Source organism: Amblyraja radiata, chromosome 34, assembly GCF_010909765.2.
Source record: "Amblyraja radiata isolate CabotCenter1 chromosome 34, sAmbRad1.1.pri, whole genome shotgun sequence".
Lineage (NCBI taxonomy): Eukaryota > Metazoa > Chordata > Chondrichthyes > Rajiformes > Rajidae > Amblyraja > Amblyraja radiata.
The window spans coordinates 10,036,325-10,051,571 of record NC_045989.1 but is presented as its reverse complement, the minus strand read 5'-3'; the positions used below and the strand labels follow the sequence as shown (position 1 = coordinate 10,051,571).

Here is a 15,247-nt window from a genome sequence, read left to right as displayed (position 1 = left end):
CCGATGGTAAGTCCACGTTCCCGCGGTGGGGCTCAAAGTCAGTCCCGAGCGAGGCCTCCAGCTCCACGATGTTGAGTGGCCGCAGAGCGACCGGAGATACGACCCGGAAAACAATCGCATCTCCGGCAGGGTAAGAGATTGAAAAAAAGTTTCCCCCGACCCCCACGTAAAACAAACCAGAGAACATTTACACAAACTTTCAAAACACACTAAAAATAACAAAAAAAGAGACAAAAAAACCAGTTGGTGAGGCTGCCAATGGTGAGGAGCCTCTGGTGGTAAACAGTTCTGTATACTTCGCTACAATACCTGGTAGACCACCAAAAGATCCTACAGCTGATTTTGTGATCACCATGGTCTGGGAGTGGAACCGTTTACCCACCAGGATCCAGAGTCTTCAACCCCAGAACATCACCCCCTAATAGACCAGGGTGGCACAATGGTGCAGGGGTAGAGACAGGTGCTGTCTGTACAGAGCTTGTACGCTCCCCCTATGACCGTGTGGGGTTTTTCCAATGCTCCAGTTTCCTCCCACACTCCAGTGATGTGCAGGTTTGTCAGTTAATTGACTTCTGTAAATCATCCTTTGTGTGCAGGATAGAACTAGTGTATGGGGTATGCGTTAGTCAGTGTGGACTCGGTGGGCCGAAGGTCCTGTTTCCATGCTGTATCTCTCGATCTGAAACAAGGGCCACCTTTCATAAAAATATATTTTGTGACCTTTGGGGTCCAAATGACTACATGGTTCTGCCTACTGGGCATTGAATAAAGTTTGCCCCTCCCTCCCAATGCTGATTCAACTCCAATAGGTAGCAGAAAAATGTTTTCATCTTCATCGCCTGAATCCGAACCAAACACAGAAATCTAAAGATGGGATCTCAACCAAATGCAACATTCATTTTTTAATATTTCATTCAGGACTGCATATATATTGACGACATTATCACCAAATGTAACGTACCTTTGGAATTTACTTTATGGCAGAGGGACCTAAAGCTGAATAAGAATGCCTCAAAGGCCCTGCAGACCAAAGGCGCGCGGATATGTGATCACTTTTCACATCCAGACTTGCTTTACCCTCGTGGGCAGTGAAGTATTGTGCTGGGGGGTTAGTTGGGGATGAGATCAAGTGAATGGCCTGCATCTCTTTAGTTTAGTTACGTTCACTGTCATGCGTGTCGATGTACAGTGAGGGGTGGGATATTGCAACCTTCACGTGGTCCGCCCTGTTTCGACGAATGCAATCAACCTGGCGTGCACAATCAATTAAGATCAAATAGAACAAGTTGTCCTACAACTTTAGGCTGTGCACGCCATACGCAAGAAGTAGAAGGTACAGTGAAAAGCTTTTTTGTCGCGTGCTAACCAGTCAGCGGAAAGACTATACGCGATCACGATCGAGCCACCGTGACTGGACTTGTACTGCATTCCCCTCGTGTCTGAAGAAACAAGGAGCCATCTACTGTTGTGTGGTGGGGTTTGTTGCACATATGGTATTGCTACACCCTGGTTCAACTTTTCTGACGGAAGCTTTGCCTACCTGTTCGAGCAGCAGCTGAGGCCTCAGCTAAACCCACCTGAGAAACGGGAGGGGGGCAAAAACCTATGGTGTCTTCTTGATGTGGAGGGTGTAATAAGCCCAGGGTTCTGGCACATACATCACTCCCGGGTACTTTCGCCGGAGAATTTTGTCATTCCAAAGGAAGGCCACCCATACGGCGATCAGGACCAGCGTGATACAGAAGGAGTAAAAGAGGAAAAGGCCGTTGCTGTCCATGACCAGGCCTTTGCGTTTCTTGTGCATCACTGTAGCCATCATGGCAAAGGTGGTGAAGATATAGAGGACGAAGATCTGACCCTCTGTCACCAGGTACCTGGAAAGACATGGGGGGGGGGGGAACAACCTTCAGCTTCTCAGAGGTAAAACACAGAGTGTTGGAGTAACTCAGCAGGTCAGCCAGCATCTGTGGAGAACATGATAGGCGACGTTTTGGGTCATGACCCCTCTTCAAGTCTCGACCCAAAATGTCATCTATCCATTCCTTCCACAGCTTGTTATCTGAACTGCCGACTTATTCCAACATTGCTTAAGATTCCAAAATCTGCAGTTCATTGTGTGTGTCTCCTCAGGGGTTACTCGGAGTGTCAACCAAGGATGGTAGACAGAAAGCTGGAGAAACTTAGCGGGTGAGGCAGCATCTATGGAGCGAAGGACTGGGTGACATTTCGGGTCGAGACCCTGATGTGGGGGTGCTGGGGGCGGGAAGAAGAAAGGAAGAGGTGGAGACAGTAGGCTGTGGGAGAGCTGGGAAGGGGAGGGGAAGGAGGGAGAAAGCAAGGACTACCTGAAATTGGAGAAGTCAATGTTCATACTGCTGAGGTGTAAACTACCCAAGCAAAATATGAGGTGCTGATCCTCCAATTTGCGCTGGGCCTCACTCTGGACATGGAGGAGGCCCAGGACAGAAAGGTCGGATTCAGAATGGGAGCGGGAGTTGATGTGCTGAGCCACCGGGAGATCAGGTCTGTTAATGCAAACTGAGTGGAGGGGTTGGGCGAAGCGATCGCCAAGCCTGCGCTTGGTCTCGCCGATGTAGAGCAGTTGACACCTAGAACAGTGGATGCAATAGATGAGGTTGGAGAAGGTGCAGGTGAACCTCTGCCTCACCTGGGAAGACTGCTTGGGTCCTTGGATGGAGTCGAGGTGGGAGTTAAAACGACAAGTGCAGCATTTCCTGCGGTTGCAAGGGAAAGTACCAGGGGAGGGGGTGGTATGGGTGGGAAGGGACGAATTGACCAGGGAGTTACGGAGGGAGCGGTCTCTGCGGAAAGCCGAAAGCCAAGGATGTTAACTCTCTCTGCTGTTTGAGGTAACTGCTCAGAGGATCATTTAAATTTAGAAAATTCCTCCTTTTCCCCAAAAGAGGACATGTAACTAACTGAGAGCTGTTTTGAATCCATTCCCACAACCTTAATGAGGAAATAAGGATTGACATTTAAAGAGGTATCACAGAGACTTGGAGGTAAAAAAACCCAGTCACTTATGGGGTAATTGACTGCTGAGACCCCTCAACCAGATAAAGCCCTTCCTCATGTGTAATTACTTGGGGCTGCTGGCAACTCTCCAGTCTCCAGCCAAGTGGCTGTCTGTGAGCTGAGCCGTGATTACCAACAGCCCATTTTACTGATCGATCCACTACACGTTGTCCAACCTGACCTGTAGTCACGCTGCAATGTGTGTGAATTGTGGCCGATTTTCTCCCGGACTTTCTCTGCCAGGATGTGGTTGCCTTGGGCAAGGCTCAGGCTGAGGGGCCCGGAGAAGGTGATGGAAGGTGACTGGGGCATGGGATGGTACAAGCGAAGGATTTGCTAAGTTATTTCATTGAGCCACCAAAGGCATAGGACTGGAGTCACAAATAGACTAATTGGACAAGTGCAGAGCCTTTTACTTGGGTTGAGCCAAGTATGTTTTTGGTCACTTCCATCTGATACTAACTCGAATTTTTAGATATATCTGTTTTTGGTTAAACTGTGTTTGAACCACCAAGACTACAGGGCATAGGTTTAAGGTGAGAGGGGAAAAGTTTAATGGAGAAAGATTTCTTACACAGTGCATGGTGGGTGCCTCGAACACGTTGCCATGGATGGTGGTGGTGGAGGCTTGTACAACAGTGGCATTTAAGAGACTTTTGGATAGGCATATAGATATGTCAGGAATGGAGGGATACGGATCATGTACAGGCAGATCAGATTAGTTTAACTTGGCCTCATGTTCGGCACAGACATTGTGGGCCTGGTCCTGTGCTGCACTGTTCTATGTTCTGTATAAAGGAGGCTATGCATTTAATTTCTTTCTTCAAGGGATGTGGACATTGCTAGCAAGGAGAGCACTTACTGCCCATCTCTGATTACTCTTGAGAAGGTGGTGATGAACCACCTTGGCCGAACCATGGCAATCCTTCTGCTGAAGGTGGTCCTGTAGTGTCATCTAGTGGGGAGTGCACGATGTTTGGATCCAGAGATGAGGAAGATATGCCAATATATTTACAACATGTGACTGGGAAAGGAAGCAGCAGATAGTGGTATCTCTATGCTCCTGCTGCCCTAGCTAATGATAAGAGCGAGCCTGTGCCTCAAGATTACTAGCCAGCACTATAGCCACAGGTCCCTGGATCCAATAATGTTATTAGGAAAGGGAAATGTAGTTATTCTTTGCAAATAACTTGCTTGTCTCTTACCAGTAGTAGAGGCTGCTTGGACCGAGGAGAAGCCATGCGGACATAGGCATTCTGCTGTCCTTGCGACACAGGGTGAAGCAACCAGTAAAATACAGGCAGAAAATTATGAAGAGAGGAATGTACCTGTGGCAGAGAATCAACACAATATGTCAAAGCCCACCAACACCTCAAGCTCTAACATTAATGGCTAATGTCACACTAGATGAGCATCTCTTCAAGATCTTTAGTTTCGTTTAGAGATACAGCGCGGAAACAGGCCCTTCGGCCCACCGAGTCTGTGCCGACCAGCAATCACCCTGTACACTAGCTGCACACTAGTGACAATTTACGATTTTTAACAAAGCCAAATTAACTTACAAACCTGTATGTCTTTGAAACATGGGAGGAAACCAGAGCACCCGGAGAAAACACATGCAGTCACGGGGAGAACGTACAAACTCAGTATAGACAGCGCCCGCGGTCAGGATCACACCTGGATCTGTGGCGCTGTAAGCAGCAACTCTACCGCTGCCCCATCATGACAGCTGGTAACCACCTACGTGTCAATGTAGAAGTGGACCGAACCAGCTGGCCAGGCAGCAGCTCTGGAGAAAAGGTGTGGGTTACATTTCGGGTCAGAACCCTTCTTCAGACCAAGGAATTGGAGGGATATGGATCGTGTGCAGGGAGATGAGATTATTTATTAATTATTATTGCCATCATGTTCAGCATAGACATTGCGGGCATGTTCTCAAGGGTTCAGACCCTAAATGTCACCTGTTCCTTTTCTCCAGAGATTCTGCCCGACCCGCTGAGTTACTCCAGCATTTTGCGTCCATCTTCGGTATAAGCCAGCATCTGCAGTTCCTATCTACACAGTAGACAGAAGCAGCTTCCCTGTGTGGAAGTCATCGTGTAGTAGAAAGGCAACTGCCCGCAACATTAGCTCTTTCAACCATTTAATTAATGAATGTGTCATTAATCCGATAGATTTGCTGCCTTACAGTGCCAGAGACCCGGGCTTGATCCTGACTACAGGTGCTGTCTGTACGGAGTTTGTACGTTCTCCTGTGTGGGTTTTCTCTGGGAGCTCCAGTTTTCTCTCGTACTAAAAGATGTGAAGGTTTGTAGGTTAACTGGCTTGGTATAATTGTAAATTGTCCCAAGCATGTGTAGTGTGCGTTAGTGCAAGTGTGCGGGGATCGCTGGTCAGCGCGGACTTGGTGGGCCGAAAAGCCTGTTTCCGCACTGTATCTCTAAACTAAAAATCAAACTAAACTTAAATAACTGGATATCCTCTCGTGTCTCAGCAGGTGAATGAGAGTGAAAGACACTAAGGCAGGCGTTCGTTTTGTAGATGGGTGACAGCACAATACCAGTGTGAAGGTCGGTACAGATGTTCGCCACAATAGTGAAGCCCAAGTTACAGACTGTCATCAAAAGTTAATAATGTTGTATTTGTGCTGCTCCATTCAGCTTGCTTCAACAATGGTGCGTTGAAATAAGATCATGGCCCTTTCACGGTCACCTCGCATTGACTGGGAGCATTGGAGCTCCAGCAACGCCACCCTTCTAACAGCGTTCCAGTATGGGTAGATTTACCCAGCCGAAAAATATCATACGCAGCTGGTTTGAAAACTAGTGGGAAGATCTACGGTCCTGACCCAATCCATTCCCTCCACAGATGCAGCCTGCCCCACCGAGTTCCTCCAGCATTTTATGTTTTGCTTAAGATTCCAGCATCTGTAGTTCTTTATGTCTCAAACATGATGTTTTCTGTACATATTTGGAACTGATTTTGAACAAGATTAACAATGTTTATGTGGAGATATGAGCAGTAGGTTTGCAGATTGACAAATGGTGGAGGGTGCTCTTCGACTACAGAATGATATTGGCCAGTTGGTCAGCTTGGCAGAGAAATGGAAGGTGGACTTTAATATGCAGAGTCCAGGGACTTTGATCCAACACGACTGGCTGTTGCACTCAAGCATGAAACGGTTAATGGACTCTCCGCTTGCCTTTTAACCGTGACAGCTGGAAATGGCAAGAATCAGGTTGTTTTCAAGTTACTTACCACATCAGGTGACCCAAAGATTCATCATAGTAGTAAAGCAGCTCAAACGAGTCAATCTGTTGGTTCAACAAGAAAAAGTAATAATCGTGACGTCCCCCTTTCTATCGGTGACATGGACAAGTCAATCGTTAGATTTTCTGTGAATAGTTCTCAGATTCTTGAACCAACCCCTCATAAGGATAGAATCCCAATCTGCCAATTACCTTGTTGGATCCCTTGCATTTCTTTAAAAATCTGCACTTTCCCTGCAGCTGTGAAATGAGATTCTGCACTCTCTTTCCTTTCTCTTTCCACACTAGCTGTTGTGTTTGTGTTTGGATTGATTGCAGGTATGATTTTCCTGCTGAGCACGCAAAAAAATGTTCTTCGTCACGTGACAACGATGGACCAATACCAATTTTTCTGTTTACAGTTTGTCAGGTGATAGGGGTCAGAGCATTTGACTCATTCAAGCAGCCAGCATCACGCTGCTTGGATAGATGCAGAGTAAAGGAAGGAACTCAGTCTCATGTTCAGTATGGGGATGTGCTGGCTTTCATGACTTACACCAGCCAGCTCGACACCTTTCTGAATGCGATTCCGGTCTCATGCCAGCAAGGTAGTGTTTTGAACTGGTTGAGGTTTAGGTTCAAATTTAGTAATATTGTCACGTGTACTGAAGTACAGTGACAAGCTTTGTTTTGCATGCGATCCAAACAGAACAGCTAATCTATACATAAATACAATCAAGTCAAACTCAAGTATAATAGATAGTGCAAAGGGGAAGGTACAGAGTGCAGAATATAGCTCTCAGCATCTGTTCCACAGACAAAGTCCAATGTCCACAATGGGGTAGAGTTGAATCAAACGGTACCCCGAGCATATGGAAGGACTGTTCAGAAGGCCCAGTGCCCCGGTTTCAGACCACACCGAATGGCCTACTCCTGCACCTATTGTTTATTGCCAGTAATAGAGTAATGGAGGCTGGGGATGTCCGTGGGTGAGAGAGCAGGATCACACTCACTGTGGGTTCCCCCAGGATAATTTGATGGGAATCATTGGTGCTGGAGAGAGATGTTGCTTACCAGTGTCTCTGGTTTCAGCTCCTTCATCATTGGGTTATCTCGAACAGACAAGTGCAGCTGGTAGCCGCTTAAAATGAGCCGGTGGTTCACGGAATCACCCACAAGATGAATGCTGGCTCCCATCACAAACGTGATGATGCAGATGTACACTGCGGACAGAGGCAGAGTCTTGGGGGAGCGCTCGATAAGCTGCAACAAGGACATTAAAGACTGTAAACAGTTCCATACTTTCAATCAAAGCGCAAATTTTTAGGGAGTCATTTAAAGGTCAGAGAAGCAGTCACGCTTAAGGAGGGTAGACAAAAGTGCTGGAGAAACTCACCGGGTGCGGCAGCATCTATGGAGCGAAGGAAATAGGCAATGTTTCGGACTGAAACCCTTCTTCGGGTTATGGGGCAAAGGTAGTCAAATGGGGTTGGTACGGACAGATAGATCAACCATGATTGAATGGCGGAGTAGACTTGATGGGCTGAGTGGCCCAATTCTGCTCTTGGAACGTATGAACATATGAATTATTTTCCAATTAGTCTACACCAAGATGGAATGTACAGTTGCCAATTCACCGACCAGCATGTAGGGAAATGTGAGCATCCACACAAGGGAACGTGCAAAATCTGCAGAGAAACCAGCCCTGGCCTGGATCACTGCACTAATGGTTCTGCCACGGCATCGCTTTAATGGGTTACAGAGAGACGCTGACTGCATGGATTCCCTTACTCGGTCCGAGCATAACTTACAGCAGAGTCAACACAAAGGCCTTACCTTCAGCAGGAGGAATGGTGTGATGATGTTATAGGCCATGTGGAAATAATCACCAACACTTGGCTTATTCAGTGGAAACCACTCCAAGGGAAGGATGATCTAGGAAGAAGCACGGGGCAGTCCGGGTCAAATTACTGTTAGTAAATAATACCTGGTCTAGATTATAAACTGTACATAAAACGTTCTCTCCCACTCTTCAGCACCTTGTAAAACCACAGAGTGTGGTGAAGATGTCACAGCCAAACATAACTCGCATCTCACAGTATCCATCAAGATGGCATCGATCTATTGTGTCTGCTACAATTGTGTAAAGTACTGGTGAGGCCACACTTTGGTACCATGCACAGCTCTGGACCCCTTGTCAGAATATACTGGCATTGGAGGTTGGCACAGAAAAGGGAATGGGGCCGGGAGATAGATCAGCCATGAAGATATTGAATGGGGAGGGGGAGGGGGCACACTTGAGGGGCTGAGTGGCCTACTCCTGCTCCTTTTTTCTTATGTTCTTTGTAACAGCCTCTGGTTAAGATGTTTCCACTGAATTCCTCGTGGGATTTATAAACAACTATCCTACGAGTCTCCAGTGTGGGATTCCTTCTCAGTGTGGAATTGTTAGGGCAGCACAGTGACGCAGCGGTAAAGATGGTCAGCGTGTACTGAGTGGGCTGAAGGACCTGTTTTTACATGCTGTATCGCTAAGCTCAACTAGGTCATGCCCTCCACAGTTACAAAGAACCCCGTGTTGTCTCTCAGACATTCCCCTCCAGGGTTGAACCCAAGCTCCCTTTCTCTGCTCAAAACCCGCGACTTACCATTGCAATGGGACGGCCAAAATCCAGGATCCAGTTTTGCACCGTGAAGTAGAACCAAAGATCCAAGTGAAACTGAGGCTTTTTATCCAGGTTTTCCGGCTCATTTCCTGCATTCCTTTAAAACACAAAGAAGTGGAACTTACTGTGTACTAAACCTCTCCTCCTACCTGCTCCATTCTTGCTGGGAAATGTCCATACAATCCACTCGGAATTGCATCATTTGACTCCAACTCTGGTATAGCAAGGAAGAAATAAACACCACGGTATCATAAAACTTTAAAGGGTGCAGAAATGTCAGACGTGGCTTAATTGCTAACATTCGTCCCAGAACTGAAAGGTTTGTGTTGAACAGGTTGGGGTTGAAACCTGGTTTCTGGCATTGTAGGGTGGTGAGTCTACCAGCTGCACTGTTGTGCTGCCCTATTGGCCCTCTCTAGTCCTCAGCTCAGGCCCCTTCCTGGCACACTGACCAAAATTCAGGTTTGACCTCCTCACCCCCTGCCGCTCTGTCAGGTGATCCGAGCTGCCTCATTGCAGACGTTCACTTTAGAGTTTACTTTAGAGATACAGCGCAGGAACAGGACCTTTGGCCCACCGAGTCTGCGCCAACCAGCGATCAAACCGTACACTCGCACTACTCCACACACTAGGGACAACTAGGCCACAAGCCTGCATATATTTGGAGAGTAGTGTGAAACTGGAGCACCCAGAGAAAACCCACGCGATCACAAGGAGAACGAACAAACTCCATACAGACAGCGCCTGTAGTCAGGATCAAACCTGGGTCTCTGGCGCTGTGAGGCAGCAACTCCACCGCCACGCTGCCCCAATAACCATTGTGATTACCATGAAAGCCCAACCTGTGGAGGCAGTACTGCAGAGCCCTGTGGCTGAACAATAGCCCATGGAGTGGAGGTAACATGCAGGAAATAATTGTGCTGTGGCATCCAGTTGTCGGGTAAGAATTTGCCGCCTCCATTTTAGTAATCGCATGACTACATCTCATTACGACTGCTTACATCATAAAGGTGAACATCCTGTCATGTTTACTGAGACCGGGCAATTGCTGCACATAAGTTTCATTTGAGTTTTAATCTTTCATTAACCTTGACATGGGATACACCTAGTACCGGTGAACTTTATCCATTGGCCGAATGAAACTCTGGAATTACTTTCTCATTGGTTACCAAAATTGTCCATTCCCCTCATAACCTGGCGGATAAAGGTGCTGACAGTGGCTGCTTGGGTGTTGGACTTGACCTGTGTGGGAGGTTCAATGAGGCGAGGCAATAATTCTTCAGCTTGAGAGGGAGTATATCATTGCTATTTGCCTATTTTCTCTCCTCCCCCCTCCCCTCCCATCCCTCCCAAATATTGTTAGCAATGATGTGTAGCAAGGATCAGCAGATGCCGGTTTATAGCGAAGATAAACACAAAGTGCCAGAGCAATTCAGCGGCTCAGGCAGCATCTCTGGACAAAAGGGACAGGTGACATTTCAGGTCACAACGTTACTTCAGTCTGAAGAAACAATCTACAATTTACAGAAGCCAATTAACCCACCAACACGCACGTCTATGGATTGTGCGGCGAAACTGGCGCACCTGGAGAAAACCCACGTGGTCACAGGGAGAACGTACAAACTCCAAGGTTTCTGGCACTGTAAGGCAGCAACTCAACTGCTGTGCCACCGTGCCATCCCTCATATACTAAGGTACAACGAAAAGCTTTTGTTTTGTGTGTTATCCAATCGAATCAGATAATACTATACATGAATACTGCCAAGCCAAACACAAGTATTAAAGGTAGAGGGAAGAGAAAGATATCTAGTTTCTCAGCATCTTAGCATAACCGTTCCAGAGAGAGAAAAAATCCAATGTCTGCAATGAGGTAGATTGGAGGATCGGGGCTGTCCCCTAGCTTATGGAAGTTATATAACTTATGTGACTGGGAAGCACCACAGCCAAGTCCAGCAAGGTTTAGCTCCCACAAACAGCAACGTGATGCTGACCATATCTGTTTCTTTCTTCGCCATTCGGATTAGGAGATGGGGATTGGTCTGGAGCTGGGAAGAACTACCCTGTACTTGTAATAATTCCAATGGGGGATTGTAAACTCCCAGCCCAAAATAACCTTCTTCAGTTAGTATGCTCAGGGGAAACAGCCCCCTCCAGGAAAGATCTTAAACACGTGAATGGGAAAACAATGCCACACTGACTGTCATCACAGGACAGCGAAGAAAAGCAGAATTAAGACACATTCCTTGTCTGAACGGAGCGCCGCCGGTCCATGACCGAGTTGCCAGTGAGCCGAAAGAAAAAGTCCGTTCCACGCACACCAGGGATCGAACTCTCTCTGCGCCTGACAGCTGGTTGAGAATGTGCCATCTGTGCAAAATATAAGCGGCAGAGATGGCCGGGAACCAGCTGCCTCGCTTGTGAGCGACTCTTGAAAAAGGCAGCGAGAGATAGACATATATGCAAAGGGCGTGAAAATGGCTGAGTTCATTGTGTCAGCGTAACTCTTCTCCCCACCCCCCTCCTCCAAATAAAGATAAATGTAACAAAAGCAAAACTATATCCAAACCTGGGAAGGAAGAAGGGAGTTTGTAGAGGTTGCTGCTGTCGTTTCCGCATGTTGAGTTGCCTGTGGAGAAGGCGCCGTCTTCCTTATTAATGGTTTAAATTTGCTCTTGCTTCGCTACACCATGGGTTGCAAAACCCCGATCCCGAATCCACATCTGCCCCAGATGTACGAGGAGCGGGGCCAAGGAAACTGCAGCTCACATGGTATCCAGCGCCGCGTCGTTTGATACATTAGACTCGACCACTCGCGTCCTCTTTCTCAGCAGAGAGGGAGCGCGGCTCCAGCCCAGAGAGACGTTCAACTTGCTGTCTGGCAGTCAACCCTCTCTTGTGCCGCACTTGGTTGGTTCGGAACGCCCTCTCACTCTGAACCCGCCCTCTGCCTGTCTAAACTCCAATCGGCTGATGTTTGTTCCACTCGTTGGGAACGTGTTTTTTTTTAAAAGGCGGATGATGGAAATCTGAAATGAAAACAGACAGTGCTGGAGTGCAGAGTTAACTTTTCAGGATTTTGGCTTTCATCATCTGTTCATAAATTCTAGGAACAGAATTAAGCCCTTCAGCTGATCATCCGTCTCAACCCTTCTCCTGCCTTCTCCCCATTACCCATGACACACTTACAGAAAGAAGGGTGTACAGAAACAGACGGGGTCTTACAGAAGCAGAATTGTTTCGCCCGCTGCAGACGCTGCCTGGACTACAGATTATTTCTCGCGTTACCTGTTTATTTTGTGTTTTAGTCTTCCAGCACATGATGCTAAAGAAATGATGGCAGCCATGCACCACAAGATCTAGGACACAACAGGGAAACAGTTAGGGCAAATGGGTCATTATCAGGTTGACCCTAATCAGTGGGATGTGACAAGGATCTGTACTCGGCCCTCTAACTCGTTAGAATCTATGTCATTGACTTCGATTAAAGAACCTACCATACCAAGGCCGGATTTGTTGATGGTAGGTCAGTGGGTGAGGAGACTCGGACGAAAGCGAGTGAGGAAGAAATTGGCAGAGGAAAAACTGATGGATGAATCCACCCTAAACAGCGGTCATTGAATGTATCCAAAATAGAGATCCACGACCATATGAACTGTGGTGAAGTCCAGTGGCTCAAGGAGAGAATAGGAAGTAGTGTTGAGGTCAGGTTTGGGTCAATCGTGATTTTACTCATTGGTGGGGTGGTCTCAGGAGTCTCATTGGTCTATTTCTGTCTCTTATGTGATGAGGGGCAGGCAATCTATTTTATCAATGCAGGTTGAGGGATAAATGTTGGCCAGAGTGTGAGAAGAATCAGGATTGTGACCAAAGAATAGGGGAGCCATTCAAAGAGTCAGCATGGGCGTTAATACGTCCTTCTAACCTGTATGATTAAGCTGCTTGCCAGGGTGCTGTTTGAAGACTGTTCCTATAATCCACGTGAGTTGCACCTTTTTGGATTCACCAGTTGCAAGCAAATGGGGTTGTCATTCTTCCAGAATTGCCTCCTTGGATTAAACGTGAATTCCTTTGACCTTATTCAAACAAGCAGGAGAGACAAATGTCAGCAGTGGCCTATTCTATTTTTATTTTCATTTCTTGAACATTTTTATTGAGGATATTGTAAACAAGGCGTATCTGATATTGTCGAAACGGGGAACTGCAGATGCTGGTTTACACCAAAGGACACAAAATGCTGGAGTAACACAACGGGTCGGGCTGCATCTCTGGAGAACATGGATAGGTGATACAAGATGGTTGAAGTAATGGGAAATGGCAACGGCCTGCGTCGAGTGCCAGGGGAGCATGGTGATGTTGTAATACAACTATAGGTACTATCGTAATGTTTGAAAAACATTTGGAGAGGTACATGGATATGATGGGTTTAGAGGGATATGAGCCAAAGGTGGGACTTAGTATAGATGGGGCATGTTGGTAAGTGTGGGCACGTTGGGCCGAAGGGCCTGTTTCCACGCTGTATGACACCATGATGAAGATAGACACAAAATGCTGGAGTAACTCAGTGGGTTAGACAGCATAACACAAACTCTATGATGAGGTTTGTAACGGGGGGGGGGGGGGGGGGGGTGAGGGGGAAAGGTTTGTGAGGGGGAGGGGAGGTTTGGAAGGAGTGAGGGGGGCAGGTTTGTGAGGGGAGGGGGATGTGGCATTTCGTTTGGACCTCAAGGGGTCCAAATGACAATAAATTGAATTGAATTGAATTGAATTGAATGTGTATAAGGAGAAGTGGGGGAGGGTTTGTAACTAGTGAGGAAAGCGGAACATGTGTGGAAAGGAGCTGCAGATGCTGGTTTAAACAGAAGATAGACACAAAAGGAGAGAAGGGGATGGGTGATGTTTGGGGTCGAGACCCCCCCAGAGATGCAGCCTGAGCTGCTGAGTTACCCACCCCAGTGTCTAGTGTGTGTACTGGGGGAAGCGGAACACAAGCAGGATGGCGGTGCCCGGAGCGGGTTGGGAGGTGCACGGTGCGGCGCGGAAGGGGAAGGGGAGGGAGGAGGCGCCACTTGCCGTGGGCGGCGGACAGGACCAGGACGGGACAGGACAGGACAGGCCCGGGCCGGGCCGGGCGGGGCTAGGATCGGGCGCGATGGCGAGCGGAGCGGGAGCGGGACGGGGACGGAGACGGAGGGAAGCCGAGGGCGGCTGATGGAGTCGCTGGCCGCCTACGTGTACAAGGCGGCGAGCGAGGGCCGGGTGCTGACGCTGGCCGCGCTGCTGCTCAACCGCTCGGAGGTGGAGAGCCGGCGGCTGTTGGCGCAGGTGAGCCCGGGGCCTGGTGTGGGGCCTGGTGTGGGCCCGGGGCCTGGGCCTGGGCAGCGGGCCACGCCGCTGATCGCCGCCTCCCGTAACGGCCACGCCAAGGTGGTGAGGCTGCTGCTGGAACACTACGGCGTGGAGACGGAGCAGGCCGGCACCGTCCGCTTCGACGGCTACGTGATCGACGGCGCCACGGCGCTGTGGTGCGCGGCCGGAGCCGGACACCTGGACGTGGTCAAGCTGCTGGTGGCCGGCGGCGCCAACGTCAACCACACCACGGCCACCAACTCCACCCCGCTCCGCGCCGCCTGCTTCGACGGCAGGCTCGACATTGTGCGCTTCCTGGTGGAGAACCGCGCCGACATCCGCATCGCCAACAAGTACGACAACACATGCCTGATGATCGCCGCCTACAAGGGCCACAGCCAGGTGGTCAGGTGGGTGAGGCCTGGGGGAGAGGGAGGGAGGGGTGGGGGAGAAACATAGAAAATAGCTGCAGGAGTAGGCCATTCGGCCCTTCGAGCCTGCACCGCCATTCAATATGATCATGGCTGATCATCCAACTCAGTATCCCATCCCTGCCTTCTCTCCATACCCCCTGATCCCTTTCACCACAAGGGCCACATCTAACTCCCTCTTAAATATAGCCAATGAACTGGCCTCACCTACCTTCTGTGGCAGAGAATTCCACCACTCTCTGTGTAAAAAATGATTTTCTCATCTCGGTCCTAAAAGACTTCTCTCTTATCCTTAAACTGTGACCCCTTGTTATGGACTTCTGTTCTGGCAAATGGAGGCAGGGGACAGTGTCTGGGTCAAAGGCTTTGTGTTCCAAGTCCAAGTTCAAGTGAGTTTATTGTCATGTGTCCCTGATAGGACAATGAAATTCTTGCTTTGCTTCAGCACACAGAATATAGTAGGCATAGACTACAAAACAGATCAGTGTGTCCATATATCATTATATAAATATATACACAC

General features: G+C 48.5%; 2 protein-coding genes and 1 long non-coding RNA gene across 4 annotated transcripts in view; 1 reads left to right on the top strand and 2 right to left on the bottom strand.

The window, feature by feature from the left end:
* Positions 1–823: 823 nt before the first annotated feature.
* On the bottom strand, positions 824–1,182 carry LOC116991580. Its single transcript, XR_004416829.1, has 2 exons — positions 1,061–1,182; positions 824–1,020 (listed from the first exon to the last, which is right to left on the bottom strand). It is a non-coding gene; the product is annotated as an uncharacterized LOC116991580 (long non-coding RNA).
* A 305-nt stretch (positions 1,183–1,487) lies between these two features.
* On the bottom strand, positions 1,488–14,289 carry cln6 (CLN6 transmembrane ER protein). Its single transcript, XM_033050291.1, has 9 exons — positions 14,180–14,289; positions 12,873–13,023; positions 11,517–11,976; positions 8,933–9,047; positions 8,121–8,219; positions 7,359–7,547; positions 6,295–6,350; positions 4,242–4,364; positions 1,488–1,874 (listed from the first exon to the last, which is right to left on the bottom strand). Exons 3-9 carry the CDS (start codon positions 11,564–11,566, stop codon positions 1,604–1,606), a joined length of 903 nt encoding a protein of 300 aa, XP_032906182.1. The 5' UTR covers positions 11,567–11,976; positions 12,873–13,023; positions 14,180–14,289; the 3' UTR covers positions 1,488–1,603.
* The window catches only part of fem1b (fem-1 homolog B), a 22,275-nt gene continuing 21,101 nt past the window's right edge, over positions 14,074–15,247 (top strand). Inside the window, exon 1 of one of the 2 annotated variants that reach the window (XR_004416828.1) lies at positions 14,074–14,706. Coding sequence is in view for 1 of the 2 variants with exons in the window: in XM_033050290.1 (XP_032906181.1) it covers positions 14,159–14,706 (548 nt within the window). In the remaining variant the exon portion in view is untranslated. The remainder of the gene's footprint in view (positions 14,707–15,247) is intronic. The other variant, XM_033050290.1, reaches the window with a different exon arrangement.